The 15,812-nt window shown below is 45.1% G+C and overlaps 1 protein-coding gene across 2 annotated transcripts in view; it reads right to left on the bottom strand.

Annotated features, from left to right (window-relative positions):
- Positions 1-15,812, bottom strand: part of DCC (DCC netrin 1 receptor) — a 1,118,040-nt gene that overhangs the window by 170,902 nt on the left and 931,326 nt on the right. For both annotated transcript variants that reach the window (XM_077282231.1, XM_077282240.1), the window contains exons 14-15: positions 13,041-13,151; positions 7,591-7,785 (exon numbers count right to left, since the gene is read on the bottom strand). In XM_077282231.1, coding sequence (XP_077138346.1) covers positions 7,591-7,785; positions 13,041-13,151 — 306 coding nt within the window. The remainder of the gene's footprint in view (positions 1-7,590; positions 7,786-13,040; positions 13,152-15,812) is intronic.

The raw sequence follows: 15,812 nt of genomic DNA, 5'->3' as shown, positions 1-15,812 counted from the left end.
GGGCCCATCATTGTGTTAGAATCTGGGCTCACTGCATTTTCACTGGTGGGCCTTTATCAGCTTTCTATACAATAGCCAATTGTCTATTCATGGGACCCAAGCCAAACAGGAGAAATGTCAACAGTTTCTTCAAAATTCAAGAGTCCTCGTTTGATGCTCCTGGAACTAAAATTTCATCGGGGTCCTCCTCCTACTGTAAGCTTCTGTAAAGAGCTATACCACAATACTGTGGTTGATAACACATTGTATAGAAGCTTTATGCACAATTAACCTTTCCTTATGGCTCAACGTGTTTTGAATTGTGAGACACAAGATGATTTTAAAATGGTTGGGTGTACTCTGTCTGGAGATGTTTTGCTATATGTAACTACATATCACTACTCATTGATTGTTTGTTGAAATAGCGGTATCCGTGGCAAAATGTTTGGGGCGCATCTGTACGTTAAAATGTATGTATTGGTGTTTTAAGCTTTGTTGTTCTTTTCGCTCTATCGTTGACTCGTTAACTGAATTGCTTCTCCATTAGGCTAGATAACAGACACTCAAAGTCTCGTATCCATACAACATTTACATATCTTAATAAATGAATTCTGGACCATATAGATTGGGATTTTAGATAATCCTTAATGTACAGCTTTATACTAATATTGGCTCTTTTACTGTACTCTTTGCTTTCTACAACCTAAAAGGCAAGCATAAGTGGAACTAAACGTCATTGCCAGACCCCGAGAGACTAAAAGCTGTCATTCAGCGCTTTGCTGTGTTAAATCACATAATTGGATCCCATGATTGAAATTCCAAGAATTTCAGTGGCCGCACTTACTGCATTGAATTCTAAGACGTGCAGATGACATACTGTGGTGGCCTACGTAATTTATTCGTTTCTAGGATATATGTACCCTTCTCCAAGAGCAGTCAGTATATGTTCCAAGTAGAAATACATTTTTTAAAGTAAAAATGGCTTTAAGCTTACTTGATTTATTACTGGGTGTTCTCGGTGGTGGAAGGGGTAGATGACTTCCTTCTAAAATTAAAAAATACCTGAACTATAAGTCCCTAATTCTACATGATCCATCATGATTGGGCAACATTAAAAAGATTTTCATGATAGTAAGTTGAAAATAAAAAAGAAATCAAGAGGTGTCAAAATGGGTTTCCAAATATTTCCCCTAAGAGTTGGGTTTCAATCATTGGTAGAATGGGTCTCATGAAGGTTATGGAAGAAGGTGGCCCAAACCTTTTGATGTATCTTAAAACCCTATATTAGCAAGAACCTTTTAAGATACTTGGAAGGTATGTCATACATTCTACTGTAAGTGACATACTCATTTGCAAAATTAAACCTTACTTTCCCAATTCCCTTTTCCTACTTCTCTCAGGAGTAAGAGAAGTTGGGAATCACTCTAATTCAGTATAAAGAATTATGGACGGGCGCTGTAAAAGAATTAGCGGTGTGGCTTGGATTGAGGACTAACGTTGGCATCTGCTTGCAGCTTGGAAGGAGAGCTAGCATGACATCTGCCAAAAAGCAACCGCATATTCTTGCTGTTTTGTTTACAGTAGACATTGGGCAGTGAAGTGAAAATCCGCTCTGGCTGAAGAAACATCTAGTCATGTTTCTGGAGAGAAGTCCATTAAAGAAAGTAATGCCAACTCAGACATCTATTTATATAATTGCCTTGTAATGTTTTCATTTCCTGTTCTGTCCAGATGTCACCGTATCCCAGAATTTCAAGTGTAGGAAGTTCACCGACCAACATATTGGGACACCCAAGTGATGGGTGTCTCAATATGGAAACTGCTGCTGGTACCAACCTATTGCGCGGTACCACCAGCGGAACACCGTCGCACCACACACACACACACTCACTCACTCACACACTTACATACTCACACTCACGTAGCCAGCCTCTTGCGTGGTACCACCAGCGGAACAACGCCGCGAACATGCCGAGATTAGCCGAATGATTCACTGACTGCCACCATCTTTGTACAGGAGTGCATGCGTAGTTTTAATGTAATCACCGCTATCTGTCTGCACAAACATGGCAGCGGTCTGATTTACTGTGCCTGCACGAATTATGCACAGGTGCAGTGAATCATTCGGCTGATCCCGGCGGAAGATGAGCAACGTGTCTACAGACGGAGGAAGCCGGTCACATAAAAGGGGTTTTCCCACGAACGAAAGTTCATTTTAAAAATTGACTGTGTCTGACCATGTACGGAGCCTACCACAGCTCCTGGGCAGGGGAGGATGCAAAAGACAATACTGACATTACAGCCGGGGATCACAGAGGATTCATTTTGTGAGTAGTGTTGAGCGATACCTTCCGATATTTGAAAGTATCGGTATCGGATTGTATCGGCCGATATCCGAAAAATATCGGATATCGCCGATACCATTACCCGATACCAATACAAGTCAATGGGACACAAATATCGGAAGTGATCCTGGATGGTTCCCAGGGTCTGAAGGAGGGGAGACTCTCCTTCAGGCCCTGGGATCCATATTCATGTGTAAAATAAAGAATAAAAATAAAAAATAGGGATATACCCACCCTCTGACGTGCCCTGGTTGTAACCGCTGCAACCGGCAGCCTCCGTTCCTAAGAATGAGCGAGTGAAGGATCTTCGATGACATGGCGGCTTGTGATTGGTCGCGTGACCGCTCATGTGACCGCTCACGCGACCAATCACAAGACCGCGACGTCATCGCAGGTCCTTCACTCGCTCATTCTTAGGAACGGAGGCTGCCGGTTGCAGCGGTTACAACCAGGGCGCGTCAGAGGGTGAGTATATCCCTATTTTTTATTTTTACTCTTTATTTTACACATGAATATGCATCCCGATCCCGATTCCCGATATCGCAAAAATATCGGAACTCGGTATCGGAATTCCGATACCGCAAATATCGGCCGATACCCGATACTTGCGGTATCGGAATGCTCAACACTATTTGTGAGGTAAAATATTTCACTGACTGTTTTTTAAAAATATTTTACCTCACAAAATGTATCCTCTGCGATCTCCTGCTGTAATGTCAGTATTGCATAGCTCCGAACCGTCCCTCATTGTGCGGGACTGTCCCGGTTTTGTTGCTTCGCCCCGCTGTCCAGCATGGGACGCTCTGATCCTGCCCGCAAGCCCTCTCTCCTTGAAGATGATACTCACCTCACCTTGCTCCAGCGATGCCTGGTCTCGGCGTACACAGCTCGTCCTGAATGAGCGGTCACGTGGTACCGCTCATTAAGGTCATGAATATGCGCATATTCATGACCTTAATGAGCGGTATCATGTGACCGCTCACGCAGGAAGAAGGTGCTGCGCCGGGAGTTGGGACAGAGCGAGGGGGATGTCGGCGCGGCCGCACGATGTGAGACAGGTGAGTATGAGGGAAAGGTGAGTATGAGGGACGGGGGATGAAGGAGGACATAAGCCGGCGCGCCATGCAAGATGGGAGCAGGAGCGGGGGGTGGGGAGATAAGCCATGCATTCAGGGGGGAATATGAGCCATGCATTCAGGGGGGAATATGAGCCATGCATTCAGGGGGGAATATGAGCCATGCATTCAGGGGGGAATATGAGCCATGCATTCAGGGGGAATATGAGCCATGCATTGGGGGGAATATGAGCCATGCATACAGGGGGGGGATATGAGCCATGCATTCGGGGGGGGGGGATATGAGCCATGCATACAGGGGGGGGAAATGAGCCATGCATACAGGAGGGGGAATATGAGCCATGCATACGGGGGGGATATGAGCCATGCATTCAGGGGGGAATATGAGCCATGCATTCAGGGGGAATATGAGCCATGCATTTGGGGGGAATATGAGCCATGCATACAGGGGGGGGATATGAGCCATGCATTCGGGGGGGGAATATGAGCCACGCATACAGGGGGGGGAAATGAGCCATGCATACAGGAGGGGGAATATGAGCCATGCATACGGGGGGGATATGAGCCATGCATTCAGGGGGGGAATATGAGCCATGGATACAGGGGGGATATGAGCCATGCATTCAGGGGGGGGAATATGAGCCATGCATTCAGGGGGGGAATATGAGCCATGCATACAGGGGGCGGAATATGAGCCATGCATTCGGGGGGGAATATGAGCCATGCATACAGGAGGGGGAATATGAGCCATGCATACAGGAGTGAGGGGGATCATGTGGGATAATTATACAGTATGGAGAACTGTGTGGCCATTATACAGTATTGAGCATCATGTGTGGTCATTATACAGTATGGAGCATCATGTGTGGCCGTTATACAGTATGGAGCATCATGTGTGGTCATTATACAGTATGGAGCATCATGTGTGGCCATTATACAGTATTGAGCATCATGTGGGATCATTTATACATTATACAGTATGGAGTACTATGTGTGGCCATTTTATAGTATGGAGCATCATGTGGGTCATTGTACAGTATGGAGCACTGTGTGGCCATATTTTTTTTTTTATAATTATTGTATATAAAACAGTGTGATCAGCAGTGCTAAATGGGTGTGGTTGGGATGTGGATATGGGTGTGACTAATTATGAATGGGTGTGGTCATAGGTGTGACCTAAAATTTGCCGCGGCGCGTTGCGCGCCACAAACTTTGTCCCTCTTTCCCATCTTCAAAAGTTGGGAGGTATGGTATTGTCTTTTGCTTCCTCCCCAGCCCAGGAGCTGTGGTATGCTCAGTACACGGTCAGACACAGACAAGTTTTAAAATGAACTTTTGTTCGTGGGAAAACCCCTTTAAAAAGCAAATATCAATGCCAACATGGCTCCTCATAAAAAGTACACCAATGACAATGAAAGGAAAGCAGGAAAGGCACAACGTCGAAAACAACAAAGGCCAAATTAGACTCTTGAAGAGCAACAGAATCGCTGGGACAAAAACAATGCATATACGTCAAGGACATGAGTCCCCTGATGCAAAAGTCATTAGATTATTACAGGATGCCATTAGGCAACAACAGCGCCGCATGCCTGCCCCCATCGCGACATTACTGCCCTCCCAATGCAATAGCATCAGGCCTCCATCCAGTTTATCATAAAAGTCTGATTAATTTGTAAAGTGCTTTGGAATATTTGGGTGCCATATAAATAAAATACATTATTATTATTATTATTATTATTATTATTATTGATGTTGGTTCCATGTTTAGAACTCACACGCATTTGGAGAATTTGGGTTCCCAAATCCCAAATCCTTGGCCTCGTGACATGACCACTGACCATCACATTCAAAGAAATAGCTCTCTATTCACTTCTATGGGACAGAAAGTACTACCTTCTCTGTGTCCTGTCTGACTGCAGCCTCCAGTGTGTCTATTTCTTACTTTGTATGTGCCTTCTCTGTGACCTGTCTGCCTGTGGCCTTCATTGTGACTAGTCCTTACTTTGTATGTGCCTTCTCTGTGACCTGTCTGCCTACGGCCTCCAGTGTGTCTAGTCCTTTTTTGTATGTGCCTTCTCTGTGTCCTGTCTGCCTTCTGCCTCCAGTGTGTCCAGTCCTTACTTTGTATGTGCCTTCTATGTGACATGTCTACCTATAGCCTCCAGTGTATCTAGTCCTTACTTTGTACGTGCCTTCTCTGTGACCTGTCTGCCTGTGGCCTCCGGTGTGTCCAGTCCTTACTTTGAGTGTGCCTTGTCTGTGTCAGGTCTACCTGCGGCCTACAGTGTGTCTACTCCTTAATTTGTATGTGCGTTCTCTGTGACCTGTCTACCTGCAGCCTCCAGTGTGTTTAGTCCTTACTTTGCATGTGCCTTCTCTGCGACCGTCTGCCTACAGCCTCCCGTGTGTCTAGTCCTTACTTTGTATGTGCCTTCTCTGTGTGCTGTCTGCCTGCGGCCTCCAGTGTGTCTAGTCCTTACTTTGTATGTGCTTTCTCTGTGTCCAATCTGCCTGTTGCCTCCAGTGTGTCTAGTCCATACTTTGTATGTGCCTTTTCTGTGACGTTTCTGCCTGCGGCCTCCACTGTGTCTAGTCCTTACTTTGTATGTGCCTTCTCTGTGTCCTGTCTGCCTGCGGCCTCCAGTGTGTCTAGTCCTTACTTTGAATGTGCCTTCCCTGTGCCCTATCTGCCAGTGGCCTCCAGCATGTTTAGTCCTTACTTTGTATGAGCCTTCTCTGTGACCTGTCTGCCTGTGGCCTCCAGTGTGTCTATTCCCTTCTTTGTATGTGCTTTCTCTGTGTCCTATCTGCTTGTGGCCTCCAGTGTGTCTAGTCCTTACTTTGTATGTGCCTTCTCTGTGACCTGTCTGCCTATGGCCTCCAGTGTGTCTATTCCTTTTTTTGTATGTGCCTTCTCTGTGTCCTGTCTGCCTGCAGCCTCCAGTGTGTCCAGTCCTTACTTTGTACTTGCCTTCTCTGTGTCCTATCTGCCTGTGGCCTCCAGTGTGTCTATTCCTTACTTTGTATGTGCCTTCTTTGTGTCCTGTCTGCCTGCGGCCTCCAGTGTATCTAGTCCTTACTTTGTATGTGCCTTCTCTGTGACCTGTCTAACTGCGGCCTCCAATGTGTCTAGTCCTTACTTTGTATGTGCCTTCTCTGTGTCCGGTCTGCCTGCGGCCTCCACTGTGTCTAGTCCTTACTTTGTATGTACCTCCTCTGTGACCTGTCTGCCTGCGGCCTCCAGTGTGTCCAGTCCTTACTTTGTGTGTGCCTTGTCTGTGTCCTGTCTACCTGTGGCCTCCAGTGTGTCTAGTCCTTACTTTGTATGTGCCTTCTCTGTTACCTGTCTGCCTGCGACCTCCAGTGTGTCTAGTTCTTACTTTGTATGTGCCTTCTCTGTGTCCTGTCTGCCTGCGACCTCCAGTGTGTCTAGTTCTTACTTTGTATGTGCCTTCTCTGTGTCATGTCTGCCTGCGACCTCCAGTGTGTCTAGTCCTTGCCTTTTATGTGTCTTTCTGCTACCACATAAATGCATGGGATACAAGTGCCCACAGACATGTGGGCTTAGAGAATCCACCTCACATGGTGAGCCCTATAACAATATCACTATATTATTGCTTTTTGGTTGGTGGGGGTCAGACATCTGGGACCTCTACTGATACTCTGATGTAAAGTTGATTCCCCTTCATTGCTTTCATCCAGCAAGTGAATGCCACTGACTGGCTGACTGGGAGTTGCTTCTCCTCACTATCGGCCCCTTAGCAATGCCAGCGAGGTCCTATGGGTTGGATCTTCACTGATACAGGGAATTAATGGATCTCAGTGCTTGTGTGGAGTTGAGTCCTAATCTTTATCTCTATGCCCATGCAAGTGAATGGCAATGGTAGTGATTCCCTGAACAATGGGGTGCCCATGAGAAGCCTTTCTTCACCATTGGCCTCTATATTCTCAATATCGGTGGGGATCCTAGAAGTAGGTAAAAAGTAAAGGGAAATGCTAGCGATAGAGGAGTACCTCTACTGTTCCAAAGCGCAAATATACTTACTCACATCTATCCTTGACCTCAATGAGGCAACGAATGTAGCTTGCTAGACATTGTTCACTAGATTTCCATCCGCAGCAGCGATTCTGTCTGATTTACTGTTACAGCCTTTTCTTTAACCCTCTGGTATTCAATCATGAACACTTACCTAGATTCTCGATGGAATAGTAGCGCTGTTTGCTATCCACTCTCACAGTCTCGGCATAAGGGCTTCCGACACCGTAGCCAATTATATAGCCTCGCACCACAATGTTAGGGTTTAGCGGCGGAGTCCAACTCATAATGATGCTGGTAGTCAGAGGTCTGACATGAAGAGAACTGGGCTGGTCTGGCACTTGGGATTCTACGAGTCAAACAAAAACAATATTAATATTCTATGACCTGATTCATTCAAGCCCACAGCCAGACTAATACATTCTGGTCATTGTGTGAATGTAGAAGTGTTATAAATAGATAATCTGGACTCGGAGACCCCGCACTGCTATCTGGTTTCGACTCCGTAAAGCCAGAAAAAGGGATTTCATACAAGTTTTAGAGCACAAGAAATTAATAGTATGAATACTGCAAAAACAATTCGATATTTGTTGGCAACCAACTGCAGTTTCTGTTCAGAAAAGGCTTTTCTCCTCAAATGCAAATTAAATTCAAACCTGAGAAGAGCATTATAAAAGCCTCATCTTTAAGGTATCAAACACACATTATTAGCATCACGTCAACTTTTTTGCAACATTTAGACGTAAATTTTCAAGGATGAAGCATTTTCGACATATATTACAAAAATATCCTGCACTGAGTTACATCCTGTATTATACTCCTGAGCTGCACTCACTATTCTGCTGGTGCAGTGTCTGTGCACATACATTACATTACTGATCCAGTACTGATCCTGAGTAGAGATGAGTCTGTGTTACTCTTCGGGTTCAGCTGCCCGAACACGGGGTATTTATCTTGCTGTCATGTGCAAGGCAGCACAGCAAACACCGCTTCTGATCGGCGGTGAAATCATCCCCACTGGTTAGATAGCCGTAGTTCCCAAGCTGTCAGAAGACAGCATGAGCGCTCAGCTGTGATCGGAGGTATAAAGTTTACCTCTGGTCACTGGTGTTAGTGGATGAGACTACTGCTCCCATAATCCGACATCTGCTGCCGCTAATAACAGCGAGAGCAGGAGCGGCTGATGGGAGTATTTATTAGCTGGCTCCTGCGCTGTAAATAAATAGTTAAAAAAAAAACGACGTGGGTTCCCCTGTATTTTTGATAACCAGCCAGGCAAAACTCACAGCTGGGGGCTGCAACCCTCAGCTGTCAGCTTCAACAAGGCTGGTTGTCAAGAATAGAGGGTTCCCGACATCGAATTTTTTAATTATTTAAATAAATAATTTTAAAAAACGTGGTATTGTCCCCCCCATTTTTAACAACCAGCCTTGCTAAAGTAGACAGCTGGGGGCTGGTATTCTCAGGCTGGTAAGAGGCCATGGATATTGCCCCCCAGCCTAAAAGTAGCAGCCCGCAAAATATCATGCCTTATCTCTTTGAGAGTGGAAGGGACAAGCCAATGTTTTTACATCATGAAAGCAACACATGGCATAGCGGCAGCTTATAATTATGACATCACATATAGTCTAAGCGGTTAAGCCATTAAAAGATATCACGTATGAAGTATTCCCAAAAGAGTATGAAATTTTAACTAAAAACTGAAAAAAGAATTATCAAAATTTTATAATTTGGGGTTTGTTTTTAACTTGAGATATAAATGTTTCCATTAAAAAATAGTGCACATTAAGAGTTAAAAAGGCAAAAAAAAGAAAATAAAAAGGATAATTTGAATAACCATATAAGTGATGTTACAATGATGGCATGATACCAGATATACAGCGCAAATTACCGAAAATTGTCAACAGTTTGGCAGCATTCACATGTGGCAAGTCATTGAGAAATCCACAGTAAATTTTGCATGGACCACACATGGATTTGGATGCAGATTTGCCAAGGATTTGCTGCCTACCACTTTACATTGCATTATTCACGACTGCTACATGTCGGAATTAACATGATGCTTATTTGAAAATCTGTTGAATGCCAGAAATTCTGAATGGATTATTTTTCTAATACTTAGAACCTTAGAATCATAGAATGTTAGAAATGGAAGGGACCTCCAGGGTCATCGTGTCCAACCGCCTGCTCAACACAGGATTCACTAAACCATCTCAGACTGATGTCTGTCCAGCCTCTGTTTTAAGACTTCCATTGCAGGAGAACTCACCACCTCTCGTGGCCGCCTGTTCCACTCTTAGCATGGTGGCATAATGGATTCACACTTATTGCAAATTTTTGCTGCAGAAATTGTAAATCAGCAACAAAGCTTCCATATCCATCAGCTCAAGTGCCAAAAATTCTAAAGTAAGAATTGATGTCCTCCCTCACTCTAGTGCCAAGTTTCGTTGATATGATGGCCTACCTTGGACTACCAATATGAGAGGTCATTGATATAGATAGCAGTCCTACAGTAAACTTCCAAAGTCTTCCCGCGGCCAATCAGGCATTGTGTCCTGGTAGCTAATAATGCGCTATGGCCAAAGATACATACATCTGAGAATGTTACATATGCAGACGTAACCTGCAGGGTCAACAAAGCCAACATGCATGTTATGGGTTAGTAGGGGAGTTTGAATGACTGTATATTTGCAAACTATCATTCTAACTTTAGAGTCTGGTTGGGGCAGAGGTGTAAATATAGCAGGTGCAAAAGTTTATGGTCACACTGAGACTCTAGAGACCAAGGAACACCCAAAAGAAGCCTTTGGTCCATATACGAAGACCAATATTATTAAAGACTTCTGATGGCTGTGGACCCTGTTGGTGATTTTCCATTAGAACATACCGGCTTCAAGTTACCTTTCTGGGTTGGGCAACCAGAAAAATTTACCTTTGTCCCTAAGAAAGTTTGTGCTACCTCTGTAATAAAGTGCTATGAACTAGTAACCGGTTATCAATACATAATGCCTATATGATGACAATGTTATGGTGGTACCAACGCCACTGTTAATGACATCAAGGAAAATGATGCTGAATCTAGTACAGTCTGGGACCAGGCACCAATGATAGAGTTTTGTGCTAGGAACCAGATTTATTAAACCTGTTGTCAAACTACCGCTTATTTTGTATTATAACATAGGCCCCAGGTTAGGATTAGATGGAAGTTGGATGTGCACTCTACTCTGAAATACTATCGGGAACTTCCAAAATTTTACTGTTGCAGATCACAAGTTGTTGAGCCTCATACTCTTTCTGAAAGGCTACAGTATACAGTATATTCCATGTAAATAGCCTGGGACTCATACATAAAAGATATAAATAACCAAATATTACTTTCTAATCATTGGTCAGGGATGACTGATGTGGCTACAAAACGTAGAAATCAAATAAGATCAAAATATCATCAAAAACTCAGTAAACCAAAATAAAATAAGAAAAAACATGCACAATATTCTGGAAACAAATTTAGTAATATATATAGTTATGAAAAAACCCTTGAAGATTGGGGGAAGCAGTCTGCACAGAGGTTTACGATCACTGGTTATACATTGACAATTTTTTTGAGGTAAAGAAAGTAAAACTTTTTTTTTTAAGAAAAAAGTTAAATAAAATTGTCTAACAATGAACTTTTCTTTGGCCGAATTTTCTATTAAGGATTCCAAAAGGAGACATAAAGTCTTGTTTTACTGATGATTGAATGTTTTTCAGGCCAAAATATACGTAGCCTACGGGGAAATTTAAATGGCATGTATTATTCAGTAAGAATGATATGCACAAGTTTGGTGATCACAAGTTATCCAAGGAGATGGTAACTTCAATTTAAATCATCGAAAGTTGAGTGTAAGATGTAAAATTAAAGATAATCAAGAGAGTTGAAATTTCAACTCTTCAGATGGTTAGAAGTTTGTAGATCCATATCATCAGCCCTGACTACCTAAATATTACTCCAATAGATTTAGGGCTGTTGAGGAGGACTTACAGTACTTGACCCCTCTTTGATCTGTTGAGTTAAGAAAATAGCCATTGAGTGGAAAGCTCAAGACCTCTTCTGGTGGAAAGAGGCCACCTTACAAGATTGTGAAGTTTTGACTTTAATATTAAAGGAAACCTAATAGCTAATGCATGCTACCTGACCAACGGGCAGCATGTATCAGGCAAGTATGTTTAACTCTAAAATGCTTCAGCGTTATGGATATAAACATACTTTCAAAGTTTACGGAAGTTGAGCCGCACTGGAGACCAGTCAGACTCCCAGTGGCTTCTCGAATCTCATCCTTTTGGGAACCTGTGTTGCGAGTAAGAGGCTGTCACACGGCCTCTTTTGGCATAATATACTCTGTGCAATTCGTCTGTTTGCATCTGTCAATATGCTCAGACTTTCGGAACATCTTCACTTAGGCAAATTGAATGAAACATTGGAAAGGCAATTGTCTCAGGGGTTCTTACAGGAGTATAAAGTCTAAAAATAAATATTTGAAAACCTCCCAGATGCCAGCAACCACAAGGGAGCATTGCGGGGAACCTTGACTCTTTAGTAGCTTCCCAATCACTTTAAGAAAATGCACTAATTAAGAGGAATATCCACCGGGAACAGCGGCAGTTCTCCAGCATACTGTCTGTCTCACTGATGATCATTTGAAACAGGAATACAGTGAGGTGAGCAACATGAATCCTCCATGCTGTAAAGTAGATGCAGTTAACAATCTGTCGGAGGCCTCGTCTATATGAGACTGGCACACTGAAGACTCTCAGCATCTAATAGGTGTTTGACTCCCTCCAGTTTTATCAAAGCATCAGCAAAATTGAAAGTCCCATGTAAAAGTATTGAAGCCTGCCATAAAATTATAGACCGAAGGGGGTCAATGCAAGGAGCTGAGTTTATTTTTTACTTTCATGTTCAAGCTTGTTCCCAATCACAACATAAATATTGCTTTATAATATCAACTTCTTATTAAATTGCAGCAAACAAGAAATCCAAACATTTTCAGATCTACGGTACCTTGGAAACTTTGTGTAAAGGTCCCATACGAAGAGTGTTCCGTAATCTATTAGATTGTCAGCCAGTCCCACCAAAATGGGTGGGTTTGGCCATCTTTGGTCACTTTAAGGATGAGTTTACATGTGACATTTAGTGTTTGCTAAAATGTAAGACATCTAATATCATGTATGGTGCTGGTTTACAAAACAGTGACCCAATTGAAGAAGATGGAATCAGTTTTGTCATTGTTTTTTGTGATTTTCTTTTTTACTATGCCATAGAAGAACAAGACAAATGGATTAAATATGTAGAATTGAGTCCTTAATTGTCATAGCATAGAGTTTTATGAGCGAAGAATATATCACTGACCTAATAAAAGTGCCCCCAACAACTATGCTACTAACAGCTCTTCCGCACTTCCTAGCCTTCCTGTTCCCATTGACCAAACATTTGTTTTCCCACTCTATTATGCAAAGGAGCTATGCTAATCTTCTATCTAAAACAAAATGGAATCGTTTGAGGGAAACCTGTAAAACCCTATACTATCACAATATTTTAAAGAAAAGTGACCACATATCATGTACCATCAAGGTCGTTCTCTGGCGTTTCTGTTGTATACCAATCCGATGAGGGTCCAGTTCCATTCACTGTCATTGCAGAGACTTGAAAACTGTACTGGCTTCCCTTCTCAAGTCCTACAAAACAAAAATACATATATGAGTTATCATGGCAAATTTTACATGGAACATATCATAGAGGAAGAGCTGCAAACAGACTATGAAGATAGTCATTCTTATATGTGGTTAGATCAAGAGAATATGCCAAAAGGGTAGTTCCAGGATAGGCTTAGAAGTCATATTGATTTAAACCATAACCTATGTCCCTCTCGTCATAAGCCTCCTACTGGGAACATACTACCGGTTGACTCTTATTGGCTGTTTCCTACATGGTTCACTGATTGTCCATTGACTACAGTAGGCCATGTGTTTCATCCCTTTAACAATCAGCAAAGCAAGGTGTAGTATACATTATCCCATGTATGATATGTTCGGATATAAATATGTATTAGGGACAACTTTGTTTTTTTACCCAATTTCCAATGCTGCCCACCAGTCTTTTAGCCTTCTTGCAGTGATGATGCCCCCTTCTATCCGTGTGACAACACCAACCAATCAGTAGCTTCAACAGTGTAGAGCACAAGACCCCTGGGGTAAGTGATTGGCTGCAGAGGTCATGTGAGTAGATGGAGAAGTCATCATTGTATCAAGGTAATCAAAGAGCATCAGAGAGTGATATAGTATCGGTGATGGAGTCAGAGTGGATTTATTAGGTAAGTACGTTATTTTATGCCATTTACTCTTTTTTAAGAAGATGACTTCAGATCTTGGAAAAGCCTTTTAATAAAATGTTTGAAATTGTAAAGATGGACACATCTTTATGTATGACTAGATGGCAGCCCGATTCTAAAGAATCGGGAGTCTAGAATCCATATATACTTTATTTATTCAAATGTAAGAATAATACAATTAATAAATAATAGTAAGAAAGAACAAAAAATGGCTGCACTCACCAGCTCTTGACAATTCTTGTTATTTAAGGTACAGTTACACAGGATCCATGAACATGCTTATGAGGGGAGTGATGAAAGACATCAGACAACAACTTTGCGTGTTGTGGCAAATGCCACAACAACGGTTCTTTGCTTAAGAACAATAATGTAAATAATAAATAATATGTATCAATAACTATGTATATTGGTATGTTCTTTCTTGGCACAAATTGCAGGAAGTAGTATTCTAGGCAATTATATATTAGATGGGCATTTCCTGAAGGAAATACATGGTGCTTGAACAGCGCTACCAGCTTTACAGCAGCACTTTTCACACACGGGACTGGGGGGCGCGCTTACTTTTGCACCCGGGGCCGGGGGCGCGCTTACTTTTGCACCCGGGGGCGCACTTACTTTTGCACCCGGAGGCGCACTTACTTTTGCACCCGGGGGCACACTTACTTTTGCACCCGGGGGCGCACTTACTTTTGCACCCGGGGGCGCACTTACTTTTGCACCCGGGGGCGCACTTACTTTTGCACCCGGGGGCGCACTTACTTTTGCACCCGGGGGCGCACTTACTTTTGGGGCCGCACTTACTTTTGGTGGGCGGGGCTCCTCGGCCTCCGATTTGGTTGGTGGGGCCCCTCGTCCTCCGATTTGGTGGGTGGGGACCCTCGGCCTCCGATTTGGTGGGCGGGGACCGGCCTCCGATTTGGTGGGCGGGGACCCTCGGCCTCCGATTTGGTGGGCGGGGACCCTCGACCTCCTATTTGGTGGGCGGGGACCCTCGGCCTCCGCTTTGGTGGGCGGGGCCCCTCGGCCTCCGATTTGGTGGGCGGGGTCCCTCTGCCTCCGATTTGGTGGGCGGGGACCCTCGGCCTCCGCTTTGGTTGGCGGGGCCCCACGGCCTCCGATTTGGTGGGTGGGGTCCCTCTGCCTCCGCTTTGGTGGGCGGGGCCGCTCGGATTTCGATTTGGTGGGCGGGGCTCCTCGGCCTCCGATTTGGTTGGTGGGGCCCCTCGGCCTCCGATTTGGTGGGCGGGGTCCCTTATCCTCCGATTTGGTGGGCGGGGACCCTCGGCCTCCGATTTGGTGGGCGGGGACCCTCGGCCTCCGATTTGGTGGGTGGGGACCCTCGGCCTCCGATTTGGTGGGCGGGGCCCCTCGGCCTCCGATGTGGTGGGTGGGGCCCCTCGGCCTCCGATTTGGTGGGCGGGGCCGCTCGGCCTTCGATTTGGTGGGCGGGGCTCCTCGGCCTCCGATTTGGTTGGCGGGGCCCCTCGGCCTCCGATTTGGTTGGCGGGGCCCCTCGGCCTCCGATTTGGTGGGCGGGGACTCTCGGCCTCCGATTTGGTGGGCGGGGACCCTCGGCCTCCGATTTGGTGGGCAGGGACCCTCGGCCTCCGATGTGGTGGGCGGGGCCCCTCGGCCTCCGCTTTGGTGGGCGGGGACCCTCGGCCTCCGATTTGGTGGGCGGGGTCCCTCTGCCTCCGATTTGGTGTGCGGGGACCCTCGGCCTCCGCTTTCATGGGCGGGGCCCCTCGACCTTCGATTTGGTGGGCGGGGCTCCTCGGCCTCCGATTTGGTTGGTGGGGCCCCTCGGCCTCCAATTTGGTGGGCGGGGACCCTCGGCCTCCGATTTGGTGGGCGGGGCCCCTCGGCCTCCGATTTGGTGGGCGGGGACCCTTATCCTCCGATTTGGTGGGCGGGGACCCTCGGCCTCCGATTTGGTGGGCGGGGCCCCTCGGCCTCCGATTTGGTGGGCGGGGCCCCTCGGCCTCCGATTTGGTTGGCGGGGCCCCTC

The sequence above is a fragment of the Ranitomeya variabilis genome, chromosome 1, assembly GCF_051348905.1.
Source record: "Ranitomeya variabilis isolate aRanVar5 chromosome 1, aRanVar5.hap1, whole genome shotgun sequence".
NCBI lineage: Eukaryota > Metazoa > Chordata > Amphibia > Anura > Dendrobatidae > Ranitomeya > Ranitomeya variabilis.
This window is presented reverse-complemented; position numbering and strand designations above follow the sequence as displayed.